At 33.3% G+C, this 20,304-nt stretch overlaps 2 protein-coding genes across 2 annotated transcripts; one reads left to right on the top strand and one right to left on the bottom strand.

Annotated features, from left to right (window-relative positions):
* Positions 1 to 7,939: 7,939 nt before the first annotated feature.
* On the bottom strand, positions 7,940 to 11,679 carry LOC145125019 (alpha/beta-Hydrolases superfamily protein). Its single transcript, XM_079060510.1, has 9 exons — positions 11,539 to 11,679; positions 10,615 to 10,677; positions 10,221 to 10,344; positions 9,898 to 10,144; positions 9,552 to 9,680; positions 9,404 to 9,453; positions 9,132 to 9,229; positions 8,761 to 9,048; positions 7,940 to 8,633 (listed from the first exon to the last, which is right to left on the bottom strand). The coding sequence occupies exons 1-9, from the start codon at positions 11,548 to 11,550 to the stop codon at positions 8,142 to 8,144; spliced, it is 1,503 nt and encodes a 500-aa protein (XP_078916636.1). The 5' UTR covers positions 11,551 to 11,679; the 3' UTR covers positions 7,940 to 8,141.
* A 6,087-nt stretch (positions 11,680 to 17,766) lies between these two features.
* LOC145126142 (putative 2-oxoglutarate-dependent dioxygenase AOP1) lies at positions 17,767 to 19,184 on the top strand. The gene is made up of 3 exons (XM_079061545.1): positions 17,767 to 18,134; positions 18,309 to 18,630; positions 18,710 to 19,184. Exons 1-3 carry the CDS (start codon positions 17,767 to 17,769, stop codon positions 18,953 to 18,955), a joined length of 936 nt encoding a protein of 311 aa, XP_078917671.1. The 3' UTR covers positions 18,956 to 19,184.
* Positions 19,185 to 20,304: the final 1,120 nt, after the last annotated feature.

Genomic DNA, 20,304 nt, shown 5'->3' with positions numbered 1-20,304 from the left:
ATACATAACCTCAAATAGTTATATTTAATAATAAAACTACAATACAATATTTTACATTGCAACTGGTGAATCCAGGCACACACATTAAAAGGATTACATACAAATACAATTACAGTATACTATTTTCTAGTACAGTGCAACTTACATTTCTGATAGGACCATTATTGTTCACTTTATAATTACTTAGTATATATGTTAGGGTTATATAAAATGAAGATTTGATAGGCAGTCGAATGTGTGATTTTCGCTTTACTTCCTGTTCCTTGTTTGGTTGTGGGCTTAGGGCAGAACCACTCATTCGAATGTCTGTTCGATCTTAATTATATATAACTTTTATACACTAAGTGATCATAGAAGGAACCAGTAAGGGTTTACACTACTGACATGAATTCAAACTTCGTATTACAAATTTTAAGCATAAGAAAACTTGTATATTTTTGGTCTTAAGGTCTAAGACTACATTTCATTTACAAAAGAAAATATTGGATTTTCTGGAGGAACACACTAACATTTTCAAGGAATAAAGGACATACCTTTTCATATAAAATGCTTATGAACTCACCAACTTAAATGTTGATACACTTTCAAAACCACTTGTATTCTCAGGGAACCAGTAGACAGTTACACACACAGGTTTCAAGAAGACGGAGCATAGTAGCGTCACGTCTTAGTTGTTGCTATATACTTTTGGAGTCAAACATACAATGATTCGAACACAATGTAAACACTACTTTATCAATATGATGGTTGTTGCTTTGATTACTATTATTCAACTGTTATGATACTGTACATGACGTCATCCGCCCCCGAACGTTTCCGCCGTTCTGGGTTGGGGGTGTGACAGATGGTGTTTTGGGCCTGAATTTATCATTTGGGCCAAGGTTGGCATGTTGGGCCTTTTGGGCCTTATGGCCCGATATAGAATTGGATTTTAATGTTAGGCCCATTAGTGAAGGAAACGTCTTTGGTCCATTATGAAGGGACTTGGACTTAGGATTTTGGCCCCATGTCTATGTAATCACAATACTAACTAGGGTTATTTGTATATTTTTCAGTGTGAGATTTTGGGCTAGTAGTCGAGCATCTTTTGTGTTCAGCAGACTGAGGTGAATCTTCTCACTATACCGATGGGTCGAAGGCACCAATGTCGGCCCATTACTTGATATGAGATTTCTATAGATAAATATGCAATGGTTTTGTTATTTGGTATGTATTGATTTACGTGAAGACCATGGGGGAGCCCATGACACTTGGTAAGACCATGAGGGGGACCCCATGGCCCTTGGATATAAGACCATGGAGGTAGCCCATGGCATCCCAGTTGAAGACCATGTAGGGTGTCCATGGCAGATTTATGTGTATATGTGCATGACATTATGTGGTTATGTGGTTATGTGTTTTGTGTATTTTGAGAAACTCACTAAGCATGTGCTACAATTTTGCTGGGTGTTTTAGGCACTTCTGGTTCTAAGGGCAAGGGCCCGACTTGGTGGCGTAGCGTGCACTCTCCGGTATATCCGCACTAGTTGTTTTGGATACTCTGATCTTTTGAACAATGTGTTTATGTAATGAAATTTTGGAAAACAAATATGAATGAGATTTCTAATTATTAAATGAAAAATTTTACCTGGATTTTTAGGTTGTTACATTTTTATTATTCTCATTCTGTCAAAATGTTTATTGAGTCGTAGGGATGAGCAAAGAAACCGACTCGGCTGGAACCGGCCCGAACCGGAACCGGCTCGGGAACCGAACTTGGTGGAAAATAGGAACCGATCCGGACCGCCGGTTCTACCGGTTCCAGTTCCTACCGGTTCTTGCTGTGTCTTCAAATGTTGGAACCGGTCCTTGAGAAATAGCAACATACGGTTCTGGTTTTTGCCGGTTCTACCGGTTCCCGGTTCCAAAAATCCATAAGAATATCGTCCCGGTCTCGGCCCGACCGGTTCCATCGGGTTCCGGTTCCGGTACCGGTTCCGGCCGGTTCACCGGTCCATATGCTCATCCCTATATAGTCGTATTCTGTATGAATGAAAATAAGTGAAAAACGATGCGTAAGAACAAAAATGAATAAGAATTAGTGAGAATGCATGGAAATTACAATAATTGTGTGAGGTTGAACGTATTCGCATTACTAAACAATTTATTCTTTTAGTAGTTCTCATAGAATAGCATTATCCATACGTCCGCACAATAGTTGTTTATTCACATTATAATATATATATATATATATATATATATATATATATATATATATATATATATATATATATATATATATATATAACCATAGTGGCTAGAAAGGAGACAAAATGGTAATCTTTTTGCTTTGCTAGCAAATCTCCGATCACATATGTATTTTTGTATTGATATAAGACAATGTTCTAAATAACGTAAGGCGTGACTTGACGGCAATGTCAAGCCTCAAGCTTTTCCGAGCCTTGGCGAGTCACGTTGTTTGTAAGGCGTGACTTAAGGCGGCAATTTTGTATATAATTCATATTTTTATATGTATTTTCAACTATTATTTATTTTTATACACATATATGAGTCAAGACGGCGTTTTGGTAAAACTTGGCGGCACATACAAGCCTTGGAGCCATGTCGAACATTTTAGAACCTTGATATAAGGTACATATTAACTATAAATTCCATGTCCAATGTGGTTCTAGGCAATATAACTAATAACTATGGACAACAATAATAAATTGTAAAATACCCAACAAATAAACCGAAATAAGAGCTGGGCGGACCCAAGAATTTTCCGAAGAGAGGGCAAATTTTTTTAAATTTTTTTTATTGGGGGCAAATTTTTTTGATGAGTCAAAATATATAATTTTTAAGAGTTAAAATATATATATTTTTTTAAAAAAACTAATTTTTTAATGATTTTCTTTTTGTTGTGGGGGCAATTGCCCCCACTGTAGGACCGCTCATGGCTGTATGTATCTGGAATTTCTTGAGTAGTTCTAGTTCATTCTCTAAACTCTAATTTTAAGGGTCGTATTAAATCATTTCAAGACTGTTTTGAATTGTGGTGCACTTATTTTTTGTTTAGTTTTTTGAAGGGAAAAACGAATGAAGATTTATTGTATAAAATTAAAGCCGCAAATATTGAAACTCGAAAGTCTATGTCAGTCAGAGTACATTAAAAAAACATTTACATATGGAAATGTGATTAACGCTCAAGGATATAAGTGTTTTAGCATTGACCAAAGAATCTAATCATCTATCAAGTGAGTTTAAGCTGAAGTCCAACATTTAAGTTGATATATGTTCGGCTGCCTTTATACATGTTTTTCAATCTTTTCAGGTGGCAATTGCATTTTAAGATAACTGTTAATGAAAAGATATGTACATATAAAAATAAGTTTCGATAAGAATATTGCATTTTTTTTTTCTACAATACAAGTGATAAATAGCTAATGACTTAATTGTTTTTAAACGTATTACATGTTTTGCTTATTTTATTGTAAGAAATTGATTTCTTATCAATCTATACAATAGTGTTTCAGTTTACTCAATGTTTTAAAAACCGGTTTGAACCGGCCGGTCGAACCGGTTGGACCGGAAACCGGGGGAGATAGCGGTTCAACTATCACCGGTTTTATGTCGATTTCTGAACCGGATTGAACCGGCCGGTTTTTTGAAAAACCCGGTTGAACTGGTCAAAATAAACCGGTTGAACCGGTTAGCCCGAATAAAAGTACATAGGAAATAATCATTTACATAATAAACTTTGGTGATTTTTTTCAAATCTATTTAGTTTTCTCTAAATAAAAACATATGGTAATGTTATAATGTTTCTTGATATGTTTGTATTCATCTAAAACTATATTTTGTTTCGATATTATATTTTATTTTCTTTTTGATGTATATGGATTAATGTAGAACACTAAAACTTATGGTTATGTGTTATTTTAAGGTATATTTGGATTGATCTACAACTTATTTTTATGTATATTTTTAATGTTTGAACTAGTAAACGTCAAATTCATGATTTATATATGTATGTATGTGTAGGAAAATATGAAAAAATATGAAAATTATAGAAACCGGTTGACTCGGCGGTCGAACCGGTTAAACCGGTTGAACCGGAAACCGTTCACCATACCGGTTCAACTAAAAAACCGATTTTTAAAACATTGAGTTTACTACAAGTTTTACTAATTACTAATATAAGTAACAAAGTTAATTCCTCGTCAATTAATGCATGTATATTTGATAAATTTTCTATAACAATTTGATAAAAATACATACCTTCTTTGTATAAAAAGTTACTTATCATTTATAGGATAAAGTTTATCTGTTCTATTTACGGAATATATAATTGCCACTATCAAAGATTACTTTTGGTAAATTTCGACTAAACTTGTTTTCCTTGTGTTGATGGGTGAAGGGTCGCTTTTAAATCAGACAATGTCATTTTCAATCTTTAATTTATTCGTGATTTAAATAATATATAGATTTTATAATATTGTCCTTTTCGTTGAAATTTTTATTTAAAACAGCTAGCAATTGCTTTCATGGATATTCTTTTAAATATTTGGAAAATCATACTCGAAGTATAAAATCTTACCTTTTACTTGCAAATAGAAAGCAGTTAAGCTGATATATGGAATTTCCAAGGATTTATATTCAGCAAAATTAGCTATATAGATTCTCATTAGATTCTCAATTCTTATAGCTATGGCTAGCAACCCTATGTTTCTACTCCTCGACAAGGACAACTGTCACAAATAAAAGAAAAAACGCGAACAAACAAAATAAGAAGTTTTAGTTTTTGGATGGTAAGAGGGAAACACATGTGTGGATCTAACATGAGTTTTTATTTTCGTGGGTTTTTTAGTGCGGAATAGACTGCTTGAAAAGCTGTTTGATGCAAAGTGACAAAACCTGAGAAAACGTGAATGGAAAATCAAGACACTTTTATACTTTTCACGTTTGGTAGTTTTGGTTTCCTTACGTCAGATGACGTGGAGCTCCTCCATAGAGTCCAACATAATTAACGACGCAACTTGTTGCTCATTTGTCCGCTATGTTTATGTAAAAAATTTTATCAAATACATAAAGTTTTATATTTGTTAAATTATACCGACTATATTTTATCAAACATAAAGAAATATAGTAAAATATTGATGTTCATATTATTAACTTTGCTGTTTATGAAAACAACAAAAAGAGTCATCTAAAAGTCATTACGAATTTAAGAGATGGGTATTCCAAGATTTGATTTCTAGGCCCCATATCATAAAATCTTATTACAATAGAAAAATATGACAAAGTGATTACAGTTTGTAATTAGTTGTTTGGTTTTGTAATATTTATAGTTTAATTTTTTTGGTTGGTGTAAGTGTATTGATTTGATCCTATTTCTTTAACACGCATCATTTTCGCATTTAATAAAATTTTGGTTGTTTAATGGAATAAAAACATTAACATGACTGACCTCACAAATTAATCACACATCGCCATAACAACCAGTCTGCACTGAACAAGGGAAGGCTTCGTCTTTCAACACCATATGTTTGTAAGACGATGAGCTCTTAAATGAGTCATAATCAATTTCTTTGCTAAACATTGGGGGATTGATGTCACTAAATCTCCATTCCCAACACTAAATGCACTTCTATAGCACCGATAACAAAGCATCACTAACTTTCAGTAAGTTTGAATACGTATGCATCCTTTTGTACTACAACAACAGATGCGGATGCAAAGTCGATTGATGTTTATATTAGTTATACACATTGGTTACATATAGTCCCTTATGTTTCTATATATGTCCGAGTTTACTCTCTCTTCATGAGAGCTCTTTTAGAAAGAAAACCTAGGCTCCACGTATATCCTACATTGGTCGACGTCTGACTCCTTTGTGGATTAATACGACCTTATTCTATCCTCATCAAACCTTCGTCTCTAGGGGAGTGTTAATGTCCTAGTTATATTGTCTCTGATGTCTCTACCTACGATTGAAATCTAAGTTCTCCCCATAAAGATTCTTTTGGAGAGAAAACCAATTACAATGTTAGACAAAACTGATACGAAAATACACCGTCTCAGATGTCTTTACACCCACTTGCACATAATTCCCTTCAATATGACCTCATTTCTCTCTTACATAGATGATTTTTTTTATCGTTTGACTTCACATCATCACTAGAGATAACACCAATTGAGATTAGTTTTCTAATGGTATTGTGTCTTCCTCATTTATGTCATGACTTACCAATATACATATCATTTTTTTTTATAATCCATTCGTTAATTGACTATCATAATTAATGTATATAAATTGCATGATTGATTTAGACCATAGTGGAATATTCTCCAAGAAGTGATGTAGTCACTTGGTTTTTTCGCTACATTTGATGTACTTTTGTATTTACAATTGATGCAACAAAAGTACAATGTAATAGATTTTATACGATTTATGGAAGAATATGCATTAAATAATCAATGCCATATTGTTCTACATATACTGACATGACCTTGTACGATTCAATGGATCCATCTATTTTTACTTTCTTCTTGAAAATCTATTTTTAACGTAGTAATTTGCATCATGTGGGTAGATCCACTAGCTCTCATGTGTGATTTCTCAAGATGGAATTCATTTCATATAGAATTTTCTCTTTCCATTGAAATCCTTTAAATGAAGTCAACACCTTTTGGATTGTTTGAGGTTCATTATCAACCTTATAAGTATAGAAGTCATTCCTAAATGCTTTATCTATGCTGTGACTCTACTTTGTCATACACTTCATCGTCATGTGAATGTCCATCATGATCGATTGCTTTTGGGATACTCATGTCTCTTGTATTCAAATAAGGAAACATATAATCTAAGAATGATGCATTATTGGATTCTACTGTTATGTTCTCGTGAATCTCAAATGCATTTAACTCATCACAAGAAATCGATAATATTATTGCTTTATTGATATTCAAATAAAGATGCAATCAATAGTCTCATGTCTAATCTTTTCTACCTTGGGTGTAGGTACTCCAATCTTATTAATACACCCTCACACTCAATGGTATTTATAAAATGGATGTGTATCTATTCGAGTTACATTGCTTAAAAAGGTAAATAGTTGTAACATGCAACTTTGGGGTAGATTTTTAATGTTAACTAAATAATTATAATGAAATTGGAAACTAATATTGTAGATTCTAATGTGGGTGTCTTATAAAATTTGAAGAAGGTGGTGACTTACTAAGTTCTTTGACTTGACACTCATTGATTTATATTGGAATTTATTTAATTGAATACGTAATTTATATTGAGGTCAAATTAAAAGTTTTAGTATTTGAATGTTAAGAAAAAGCCCAACTAGGGTACAAATGAAGTTGAAAGCCTAGTCTTGTGTAAGTTATTAAACCTTATTAAACTTAAGCTCTAATCGTGTTCTTATTCATGTGAACGATTTGAGGGAGGTATATAAGGGAAAGCTTCATCTTCTTAAGGGCATTCAGCTTATAGAAGAAAACTATGATTCCTTTCAAGTTCTTGCATCATTTCCAAGTTGAGAAACACTTAATGTAATCTTCTTCTTCATTCTATGCTTTAGGATGTTATAATAAACAAATACATAAAAAGTTAAAACGCGTTGTTATTTCTTACATTTAGATCTATGTTCGTCTAGAGTAAAAAAGTTTTAAAGTTTGTTAGAGTTAAATACAAAAAATAACAATATACTTTAACTTAATTTACTTTTTCATAACGTTCTACTTTAACTTTATTTTTTTACAGCATTGTATTTTCATTTTTTTATCAAGACATTTTATGTTAAAAATCTATACAATGATAACAATATACTTTTAAACTTTTTCTTATTTAGACATTGTAATACAAAATTGTTTTGTAATTAGATGACACTGCTATACTAAACAAATTTATTAGGTAACAAAGCAACATAAAATTAGGATGCAATAATAAACATGAAAAGGCATTGTTATTTCTTACATTTAGCATGTTCAATGTTAATAACTAGCATAACCTTCCCCCCAAAAAAACAAAAACCACATCTAAAAAGCATTTACATCATTTCCATTATAAGAAACTTTAACATACATGATCTTCACAACTCAAAGGCGAATCGGGGCCACGATGTTGTGTCAATGTACAAAAATACCCCTCATTCCTCTTTAACACTAAGATAATGTTTCTTCCTAAGTCCAACTTCCACAACCAAAGTCAACAAAGCCTCACACACTTGAGAAGCATCGGGTTCCAAGGGGTCATCATTAGTGGAAGAGTAAACCATCCACGCATGGTCCAACTTCCGTTTGGGTCGAACCACGACCGACCCAGGGACCTCCGCGTCCCGACACGTCACGAGCCCGTCACTCTTTTCACCGTACCGGCTCTGTAGAAGTTGAGCGCAGGCGGCCAATGTGGCTCCTAACGGGACAACAACCGGTAACACAGTCGCCGCTTGGTTTGATGATAGAGGAGGGAATGTTGGGAGCTCCGCGTGTGCCACGCGAGAAAGCGTCGCTAAAACGGTTGGTGAGATGTTGGCTTCCGTGTGGAAAGACACCACCGGGAGTTCTTTCGGTAAGTGGTGTTTTTTTAAGAATTCGCGACGCTTTTCGTAGGTTAGGTCTTCGAGGGATTGTAAGTCGCCCTTCAAAACCAATGGTGGTAAATATGTCTTAGGAACTTAAGTTTTATATGTTTGTTTTTTTACTCAATGGGTTAAGCTAAGCACTTAATCTTGATAGCTATACATAGATAGGGAAAAGGATGTGTACCTTAATGACTTTACAAATCAAGATTTCCATAAGTTTTCGGACATTGAAGTAATCCCCAATTTGCCCTTCTCTCATAATATCGGAAGCTATAGGGCTACCACCATATGGGCTTTGTGCTAACGCGAGCCCAGCAACTTTATCTTTCAACTCTGGCCAATAAATGGATAAAGCAGCAGCTGAATCTACTCCCCCTTTACTATGGCCTAAAAGCAAAACACGCTTTTTGGAACCCCAATAGATCTCCTCTATGTACTCTTTTAGTTCTCTTGCATTCTTCTCAACCGATGCCTGAAATATTTCATGTTAACAATAGTATAATACAACATTATTATTAATAATCATAGTCATAATAATAATCATATTAATAATACCTCACTATGAATCTTAGCAATGTGACATGTCAATCCCATTTTTGAGAAAGTTGCCTTTGTAGTAGTAAAATAAAGTGGTCCATGGTTGCTAAAAAGACCTGTACCAATATTATTAAGGCCATTAAGTCAAAAAAAAAAAAAAACATTGTCTAGTTAGCATCTCAAAAATTTCAAATAAACATATAGTTTTTCAGAAAGGGTTAAATGCAATGCCTTAATAAGAAAAAAAAATTGAAAGTGGAATGCTATAAGTCTAGGAATGTGTAAATTACCTGGAACCAAGAGATACACCACTGAGGTTGGCAACACGTGTATACCATGCCTGATGCAGGAAGAAGAAAATAAAATAAAAGATTTTTGAGGTAAATCTATCAAGTGATATTAAATATAATATATATAAAAAATAAAGAACCCTTGTACCCAATATTTTCAAGAATACTATTAAAACGTTCTGTCCCATCTTCGACAGGTGGCATCTCCGGATCCCGTTGTAGCCAACCAATGTCATCAGATGACCCATGCATTGTCTTCCGAACCCGGTCAACAAGTCTGAATGATAACATAGCATAACATAACATAACATAACATCATGTAAGTAAATAAATATATGTTTTGTTAAATTTAATTATAAATTCAAAGGTCATGTCTTAATGATCTAATGAAGGCATGATTTAATCTGGACAGATATATATATATAAAACTTAATTAGTAAAAGAAAAGAAAGAGCTCCTAAACCTAAATCAATTAAGTAGAGGTAAATGATTACCCTTGAAACAAGGAAATCCCGGGTGTCCTGGTTTCATCAGATTGCACACTAGAAACATTATTTTGAGCATGATCTCCTTCAGTAATTCTTGTTATTTCCTCACGAATACGTGGTGCATTAGTAGTAGCTGTGAATGATCCTGAAACTGTGGAAGGGGGTCCACCATTGTTCCTCAACAAAGGCTCTCTCAGTTCTTCAGAAGCAAGTACCATTTTTTCAGGAGCATCAGGACCTCCAGGCACATCATCTGTGCATAAAGCTATAACATTAATCTCCTCCTCAAAAATAAATAAAAATATAGAAACTTTTGGATGTGTGCATACCAGAAATAGCAGGGAAACAACTGGTTAGATATGAAGTTGTCTCAGAAAGATAAGTTGCAGCTCCATTTACAGATGGAAATGAAGGGGGAGGTGTCTGGTTGTTCCTTATCACATTGCTGTTTACCTGAGTATTTGCAAACAATTGTATTTATTTTGTATATGTTAGTTGGGCATGTTTCATATAACTTTTTATGTTCCCATAATCTATGAAGTACATCTTGTGATATTATATTGTAAATTTTTTCTTGTTTTAATTAAGTGTGAACCATCCTTTCTTGTACTTCAATAGATATTTCTGCACATGTCCATTGCTTTTCTTGATTGGGTATCACATGTAACTCCTTTTATCTTTGCATGTAGTACTTTAATAGATATAAGGGAAAAAGTTCATTACCATAAGTGGAATCCCTGCTCCCTCCCTGTTGGTGTTTGTAACATCCATAGCTGACACCACCTCCTAGCAAACACACATAGGCAAACAACCACCACATCAGAAATGTATAAATACAATTAATCTACACAAACTTGAACACCAAATTATATCAACAAATTCTATAACACTTATCACATAACCAAGCCTAGTTGGTCAAATTTTGACATTAACATTAGTAACATTTATATAAACAATCATTGATATTCATTTAACAAATTATCATCACATTAGCATTAACAGCATAAACTTTTAAACTTCAATGAGCAACAACTAACAGTTACAACATATTAACCAAGTTATTAACAAACTTCAAGGAAAATCAATGCCAAAATGATTGAATTACAAGGAGGATTTATGAACCAGAAACTAAACTTGCTTCAAATATATAAACATACACAATATCCTATTGACAGCAAAAGTAAAGGAAAATGTGGCTTTTACCATTTATTCTAAGAACTTCTCCCTACATTTCAATCACCAAAAGAATTACTTCCTCTAGGCATCAAAAATGGATCTTTCAAACTTCTAAATGGGTAAGGAATATAAACTTTTCAAGAAAAATTTGTACAAGTACCACAAACACAACAACTTAAAAGTGTAAACTCCAAAATTAAACCAACGTTACCTTTACATTTTATAAGTAGTAAGTTTGACATAAAAAATCATAATTTAGGTCTTTCTTCCGGACGACGGGGGCATCAACTTTTCCCAAATCACAAACAGAATTTTGAAACGTTTAACAACCTCCAACACAATATTATCTTCATCATACAATTCGTTATCAAAATACAATAAAACAAAACACAAAATAAACGTAGGAATCGGAAATTTCATTACTTAATCCCCGATAAGAACCCTAAACTAGGAGACAATCGATTCGCTTACCTCCAAAAGCATGGATTTAAAACGACCAGCGCGGTAGATTTCAATTGTCCCGGCGAATTCGCAGTGAATTATAGGGATTGAATCGGTTTCCCACAATTTAAATGTAGAAATAATGATGAAATATGTTCTTCAAGGTTAACGGCCAAGCAACGACCCCACATATGGTCACGATTAAAATGGTTTTCCCTTGAGCAAACTGCAAAGTCACGATTAAATGGTTTTTTCTGTGAAGAAATACACGATTAATTGGTTAATGTAGTGCAGATAGGTCCAAATGTAGGGTGTTACTGTTCAAGTCGGCCATACATATACATATATTATATATAGAAGGTGAAATGATGTAAGAATTTCATTTAATGGATTAAGTGAATTGGGCCTCACCTTAATCCTTGGTGGCCTAGTGTGGTTGATATTGGGCTTAACCGGTATTGCCGTATTAGTGCCCTTTTTTTTCCAAAAAAACGAAAATCCTATATTATCGAATATCGAATTTGTTTTTACCGCAAAACTTTTAAAAAAATCTTAACATATTTATTCAGATTTTAAAAAAATCATTATATTAGTTTTTTACTGTGTTAAAACCTATATATTTTCTAAACTTATTTAATTTAAGATTTTTCGAAACATAAATATTAGGTAACTGATTCTTAAATATTTACTGGTTACAATCTTTAGATTTAAAATTTTCATAAAATATAGTGTTTTACCGCATTAAAAAAGTTATACAGTGGTTTTTTTTAATGATTTGATGAAATAGGAAAGCCTTCAATTAAATTATCTGAAAAATATAAGGGTTTTAATGCATTAAAAATATGATGGTTTTTTTTAATAATTAGATTAGAATATGTTATGGTTTTTTTTTAATAATTAGATTAGAATATGTTGTATTTTTTTAAGGTTTTGTTTTTAATCTATTAATATAAAAATCAAATAATTTTGTGAACATATTATACATCTTAATACAATAGTTTAACACGAACCAAATAAGATCACCTAACCACATAACCAACTTCATAATCATTATATTATATTAAATTAAACTAGGTGTGAGACCCGTATGTTATACGAGTTTGATAAAATAAAAATTAAATATAAAAGTTTAAAAAAATTTATTTAAATTTGAAATTTTAGATTTGAAATTTAAAATTTAAAATTTGAATTTAAAAAGAAACATATTAAATAGTATATGAGTACCAATATTAAAATTTGAATTTAAAAAGAAACATATTAAAATAACCAACTCTCATGTTGGATGCTAGTAGCGAAAGAGTTTTTGAGAGATACCAGGGAAAATAAAAAAAGGGATGCAAAATCCCACTTTGTACCCTCATATGTATTCATTTTTTATATGTGGAAATTTTAAGAGGATTTACAATAATGCTACTTTATGAATCTTATCCACTGATCTAATGATCCAATGGCTAAAAAGTTGGTTATGTGGTTAGACGTGACGTCGACAGTGGTGGCGGCGACAGTAGGTTGCGACGTTGGTCGTGGTGACAGTGATGGTTTTGGTGATAAGTGTGAGTTCATGGAGGTTAGTGTTTGATGGAAGAAGAATAGATATTAGGGTTAATCCCCAAATCATAACCCTTTCCTTATTGATCCCGTTGACTTCCATGGTTAATCCCCAAATCATAATATTTCTCCTTATCTCTCAATCTGATAAGCTAGAATGCCACCACCTGTAAACCCCGCTAATCAAGCCTGCGTCCAAAGACTTAACAAACAGACTTTGTTAGCCCTTCGTCAACCACCTAAAATTTTCATAATACCGCTAGTCTTGCGTAAGGTAATCACTCATGGTGATGCCGTCAGTGTGAATCATTGGACATCCGATGATTTCGAGTTTAATGGTGCCCCCATTTCTGCCATTGCCATCATTACTCCTTATCTCTTCCTTTTTTTTTGTCTTTCACCACCCTTCCACCTCTCGACTCCTTTAAAAATCACTGATTGTTCTTGATTTCTATCGACTCCCTTCCCATCATTAGCGTTGTATTTATCAAACCTAGTGGAAAATTACACTCATATGATCCTTTCTTTATGGTATTAAAGATTTGGTATATGGGTAGATAGACGAACTCCTATTTTCTTTGGGTTCAGGGATTGGATACCATATTCGTTGGGTTAAAGGATGGGATAGAATCCATTCCGTATTGAGTTCTTGGTTTATGATTGGTTTCAATTTGAAGATGGGGAGATCTTGTTCATAGATGTCGTCTTCCTAAAAATGACAAAATTGTTTCGGATAATTTTTCAATTGTGTAATATCACTGTATCATAACTCGATTCAAACGTCAAAAATCATTCATTCAGGCAAATTTAGGGGTGTGTTTGGGATCGCTTCTCAGTGTTTATTGACTTTTTGGAAAAGCCAGGACTCATGACTTTTTGGACAATCTCTTTTTTTGCCTATAAAGTTAGAGTTTGTCATACACTTTTAACTTATTGACTTTTTGAAAAACCAATAAGTTAATAAGTCATTCTAAAAAACACTCTCAAACACCCACTAAATAAGGGATTCAAAGAAGTCTTTAGGTTGATAGTTAACAAACAATTGTTCATTTGTTTTATTTTTTTTATTTTTTTTTATTTTTTTTGTTTTTGCAACTTTGAGCCATTCAGTTAAGGTCTATGGTATCGACTAGTTCTATTGGATTGCATTGGTGATTGAATACAACAATTTCTCCGATAATCGATACCTCATTTTACCATTATATTATGTTTTATTTGCAAACAAATTGTGTAATTTTCTTGGTGAACTTGACATCCCACCAAGTTTTGGCACCGTTACCGGGAAAATTGGTTATTGTTATTTGATTGTTTATGCTTAGCTATATAATAATAATAATAATAATAATAATAATAATAATAATAATAATATTTCTTTGAATTTTATAAATTATTGAATATATAGACTTTATAATATAAGTAAATAGAAAAAGGATAAATTTCAGTAATTATAAATTTTATAAATTATTGAAGATAATATATCAAAATAAGTACATCTATGAGATATATCCAATGGGGTTGATCGTAGTCGTTATGGAAATATTTGTGACCTCAATAGCTGCAACTAGGCATCGCAACAAATGTTATAAAAATAGTATTAACAACGTCATCTCTAGCGGTGACAGAATAATAACGGCGACATCTTTAATGACAACATCAATAGCGACAATGATGGCATTAGTCGTGACCGTTATTAATGACGATAGTAATGCAACAATATATGTATAGCGGCGACACTACCAACAACATATATATGATCAAAAACATCGATAGTATAATAGCTGTGATTTTTAAGCGGTGGCATGTCACAACTAAAGGCAATAGCAATGACATTTAGGATTTTTAGCGACGACATATTTCTTGTATGTAGTATAAAACAATTTTTGGATTATGATTTTTTGTTTAAAATAAAGTTTACGGCACAAAACTTTATTTTATTACGGCCTTTTTAAAATAAAATAAAAAAGTATGAAACTCCTTTTTTTTCAAAAGCTGATCAAATAGACTATGGTTGGCCCTAAGAATATAAAGAAGCCCCATTAATTTTTTTTATGTTATTTGATTTAGAATTGTAATTTTATGATGTTAGGTTAGGTCGGAGGGTGTTTCCGGGTAGCTTACTTTACTTTTTGTCTGTTATGTCATCTTTTCTTTCATTTTTTTCCTCACCAAAAGTCAGGGTGTGTGGAAAGTTTCTTCCACTTTTTTTTCAAATAAAAATAATTGAATTTGATGATTTATATGTATACTTTTTAAATGAATAATAAACATAAAAATTACTTAAAAATAAAAACCACTTTATTAATTAAAAATTACATTAAATAAGCAAAATTAAAAATAAAAAATAAAAAAACTAGAAAACAATAAATATTGAAAAAACACAATTTAAAAGATTACATCTAGTTTCCATTGGAAATATGGAAAACGGTCTTCCAAATCGTCAACAATACGTAAGAATAGTTTATTCCTCATCTGGAACCGCCGTCGAAACTTCTCAGCATACACGGCGTCATCTGCAAAGTAGTCTATAAGAGGATTGTGGCCACCTTCGCGATTTCTACGCAACGGCAATTTTCTTTGTTTAAATTGTGAACGTGAAGATTTGTCTCGTCTGTTTTAAAAATATACAACAGTCTTCGTCATGACGGAACCGACAAATAATGTCTCCTCTTAAGCCGTCGAATCGGATGATGAAAATGATGACATTGTGTTTTAATGTTTTTCTTAGAAAGAATATGTAGAAATAAGTTAAAAATAATGTTGGGTTGGGTTGGTATTTATAATGGGGGAAAGAAATAAAAACAAAATTATATATATATATATATATATATATATATATATATATATATATATATATATATATATATATATTCATTTCCGATTTCTTACTGTTAAAAATAAAAAACAAAAACAAAAAAAAAATCAGCCAATAGGAATAGGAGAGAGAGTGCGGCACCCGGACCCCCCAACCCTTTCCCACATTGGCTTTCCCGCACTCCGGATGCGGTGTTCTGGTGAGCGAGAAAGGGTCCTGCTGCCCTTCCCCCGGCTCTCCGTCAACTCTTAGGATTGAAAATTTGTTTTATGTATGTTATGGAAAAAATGATATGTGAACGAATAATAGGTCGGAGAAGAATATAAAGTTCAAAATTCAAATAAGAAGAAAGCTAAACAACCAAATTAAATTGCTCTTGAAATAAATCAACGTACAATCATTACAACATTAACACCCTTTGGCGTCGACATTTTATGAACCTGTACCGACGACATGTAATAGGGATAGGGTATATTGACGACGTGTCGTCAGCACATAGTCGTTGGCATAGGTGTTGTCGACATAGAGTCAGTGGCGGAGCTTGAACATTTGATTTGAGAGGGTCGAAAATATAATATATATAAAAGTTGGTGATAATATGTATAAAATTAAAGTATAAACACTAGTTTTAACCAAAAAATCAAGGGGGCTGTGCCCCCCTCGCCCTAGTAAAGTTATGCCCATGCACGGAGTCGTCCAGGTGGAAATAGCCGTCGGTATAGGGTCCGTCCAAAATGATTTTCAAAAAAATTATGTTTTATTAAATACATGTGGCGACGAGATATCGTCAGGACAGGTATAGCGACGACTTGTCGTCGCTATAGATACCAACTATAGCGACGACATGTCATCGACACAGGTTTGTATCAGTCGTCGAGATAGATTTTTCACACGGATCGCCACGTGGCATGCTGACGACAAGTTGTTGAGATAATTTTCTGAAAACTACGTCGTTTCTATTTTCCACATCATGGAATAAAATTAAATGGAAATTACATTTGTCGTAACCTATATCGACGACTTGTCGTCGTGTAGGTTTTCAGAAGACCGCGAAAAATATCGTCGTTCCCGCTGAATCAGTGGCGACGACATGTCATCAACACAGCTCTTCAACAGCTGGAAAAGGACCAAATTATTATAAACTAATTATTTATACTGACATTTTGGTATTGAAACAGCGTTAAGAAATGGTCGAAACTTGTAATTTACTCAATTATTTCAAATTTTAATCATTCCATGCAGTATAATTACCTAAATCTCGAATTTGATACGAAGTCATTATAAAGTTTCATATATCTGAGACGAAGTGGTAACCAAGTATCAAAATTTACTATTTACCAGGATACATAAGCTTTGATTTGTGTTGAAATCTAATGACGATATGTCAATGCAATGTTCAATTAATGTCTTTTAATGTGTAATAATTTTGGGAAATCTTCACAGAAAAAGGAATGAACTGAAATATTTCCTCCACCATACTTTAGAAATCGTTCGGTTATGAACTGAAATATTTGCATCTGATCTATTTTATAACAGAGAACATCTGATCTATGGAAAACCATGATTTCCCTCAATGTATTTTCGGGTTGAGGGAAATGTTAGTTGAAACGAAGCTATCATATATATACGTCAGCAAAAGTGTGACACTACAAGAAACATTGTATCCAATAATAAAGAATCCTTTGAAATAAATATAAATAATAATAATAAAACGAAGTCAAGCTTAATTTCAGGGACTTAAAGAATATATATAGCATCTCTCATTAACCACGTCTTTCTTTATATATAGACTTCATCAGTATAACGGTTAAGGTATTACCTGAAAGAAGTCTCTCTCTCTCTCTCTCTCTCTCTCTCTCTCTCTCTCTCTCTCTCTCTCTCTCTCTCTCTCTCTCATCATGGGCTTTCTCAAGATTCCTGTGATTGACATGGTAGATATGAAACAAAGCACATCTAGTAGTTCCAGCTGGTCTTCGGCATGCAGTGAAGTGAGGCATGCACTTGAAGAATATGGTTGTTTTTTGGTCGTTTGTGACACTGTTACTAAGGAAGCACGTAGGGAAGTATTTGATGCCTTAGAAACCCTATTTGATCTTCCGCTGGAAACAAAAATAAAAAACACTTCCGATAAGGCTTACCATGGCTATGTAGGCCAAATCCCGTTTCTTCCACTGTTAGAAAGCATGGGAATTGAGCATGCTACTAGTGTTAATGCAGTTAATAACTTCACAAATGTTATGTGGCCCTCTGGAAACGACAATTTCTGGTAATTATTATGTAGTTAATGCTATAAAAAATATACAGCAAGCATGCATGCATCCATATTGTCATCTAAATAAAAGACAACAAGAAGAAACTTTATTTTGACGAAAAAATTAACCTTGGGTTTCCATGCGGTGGGTTACGTACTAATCCTTTCTTTTGGTTCTCTTATGATCAGTAGAATGATTCAGTCATATGCAAAACTAGTTTCTGAAATTGAACAAAGCGTTAGGAAGATGGCGTTTGAAAGCTATGGAATGCATAGGTACCATGAATCCTACAATGAATCCGTGACATATCTTCTCAGAGTAATGAAATACAGACCCCCGAATGGAGGCGAGACAAAAATGGGTTCCATTTCTCACACGGACAAGACATTCATATCCATACTCAACCAAAACCAAGTGAAGGGATTAGAGGTTAAATACAAGGACAACAACTGGATCCATGTGGAGTATCCTCCTTCATCTTTCTTGGTCATGGCAGGTGATGCATTCAAGGTAAGATTATCCCTATGAAATCCAACACTTCTCTTAATTAGAAGGTACATACGTGATACATTAAGTGTTATATGCATAGGCATGGAGTAATGACAGAGTGCACTCTCCTTATCATCGAGTAGTCATGGAAGGGCATGCATATAGATACTCAATAGGGTTATTTACATACCACAAAGGGATCATATCAGTACCGGAAGAGTTAGTTGATGAGGAGCACTCGAGAAAATTCAAGTCATTTGATCATTTTGGATATCTTGACTTCTACGACTACGACTCATTGTTTGAGCAAGAATACTGTCACATTAAATCATATTGTGGGGTGTGATACATCGGTTTTACTTTTGAACGACGCTTCAACAAGTTTGTCAATTATCTTTGTCTTTTACGATATATGTTGTGGATCATGAATGTGTGCGCGGTGCGGTTTGGTGCGGTTTATAGTTAAAACCGCACCGCATATGCGGTTTGAGAATTTTAGAAACCGCAAACCGCACCACGGAAACTTTAAACGTCGTTGTGCGGTGCGGTTTAGTGCACGCGGTTTGTCCGGTTTAAATACGGTTTGATTAGTTTTTCAACATTATGCGGTACCGGTTGTTCTATTTCATAAATCATACGCTGTAATTATTCTTTTAGAGACAATTACAATCATGATATGTTGATAATTTAAATTAGTTAAAAATTATAACATAGTTATGAATGTATTGTACAATTAACTAATAAAAGTAGATCTATGTGTATATATTAATCGTAAAGAAGTATTTCATCATAATTTCTAAAGTAAATTTAAGAATGAACCAATTGAGTTGTGGGTTTAACAAACAATTTAGTAGTAAAGTTTTTTATATATGTTTGTGAATAGTTTTAGGGAAAATGACATAAATGTCCTATAAGTTGACCGATTCAGTCTTTATAGGGACATAAGGTTGGAAGCAACTGTTTTTTTAGTCCTTCTAACCTGTTTTAAGTCGGTTTCAGTGGACACATCAGTTATTTTTCAATTAAAAGTCAAAATCATACTATGACTTTCTTAAAATCGATTTCCATTTAATTTGAGCACACTTTAAATTAACCTAAACAATTATGGAGGGACTTCTAATTAATCTACAAATTTAATCAAACATGAAAAGGGATCGTGAGCATAAGAAAGAAGCAAAGCCATCGTCGCCATCTTCAATGGCGGTTGGAATTGGAAAGGCTAAACATTTTCATCAGTCGTTGCCGGATTCTGGCGGAATGGATGAGCTTCTGGAGGTGTTGGGTTACAAGGTGAGGTCAACGGATATGGCGGATGTAGCCAAGAAGCTTGAGCATATTGAAATGGTGATGGGTGAAGATGAGATTTTGCAACTGTCTAATATTGTTCATTACAACCCTTCTAATCTATCTGGTTAGGATCAGAGCATGCTTTCCGAGTTCAACACCAACAGTTTTGATAGTCCGTCTTCGACCAAAATTGGGTTTTTAAAATCGGAATCTTGAAAGGATGATTGTCAATTTAGAACTTTTTTTTACTGCCTTTTCCTTTTGTAGGGTGTAAAAGTCTATGCCTTTTTAAAGTTTGTCTCTCTCGTTAGTGGCAATTTAAGAGGTTTTCAGATAGCGGTTTGCTTTCTTTCTTGTTTCATCGCATGGATTTGTTTCACATGTGGTTGTGATTCAATATTTTCCATA

The sequence above is a fragment of the Lactuca virosa genome, chromosome 7 (genome assembly GCF_052849685.1).
Source record: "Lactuca virosa cultivar CGN04683 chromosome 7, Lactuca_virosa_CGN04683_v6, whole genome shotgun sequence".
NCBI lineage: Eukaryota > Viridiplantae > Streptophyta > Magnoliopsida > Asterales > Asteraceae > Lactuca > Lactuca virosa.
This window is presented reverse-complemented; position numbering and strand designations above follow the sequence as displayed.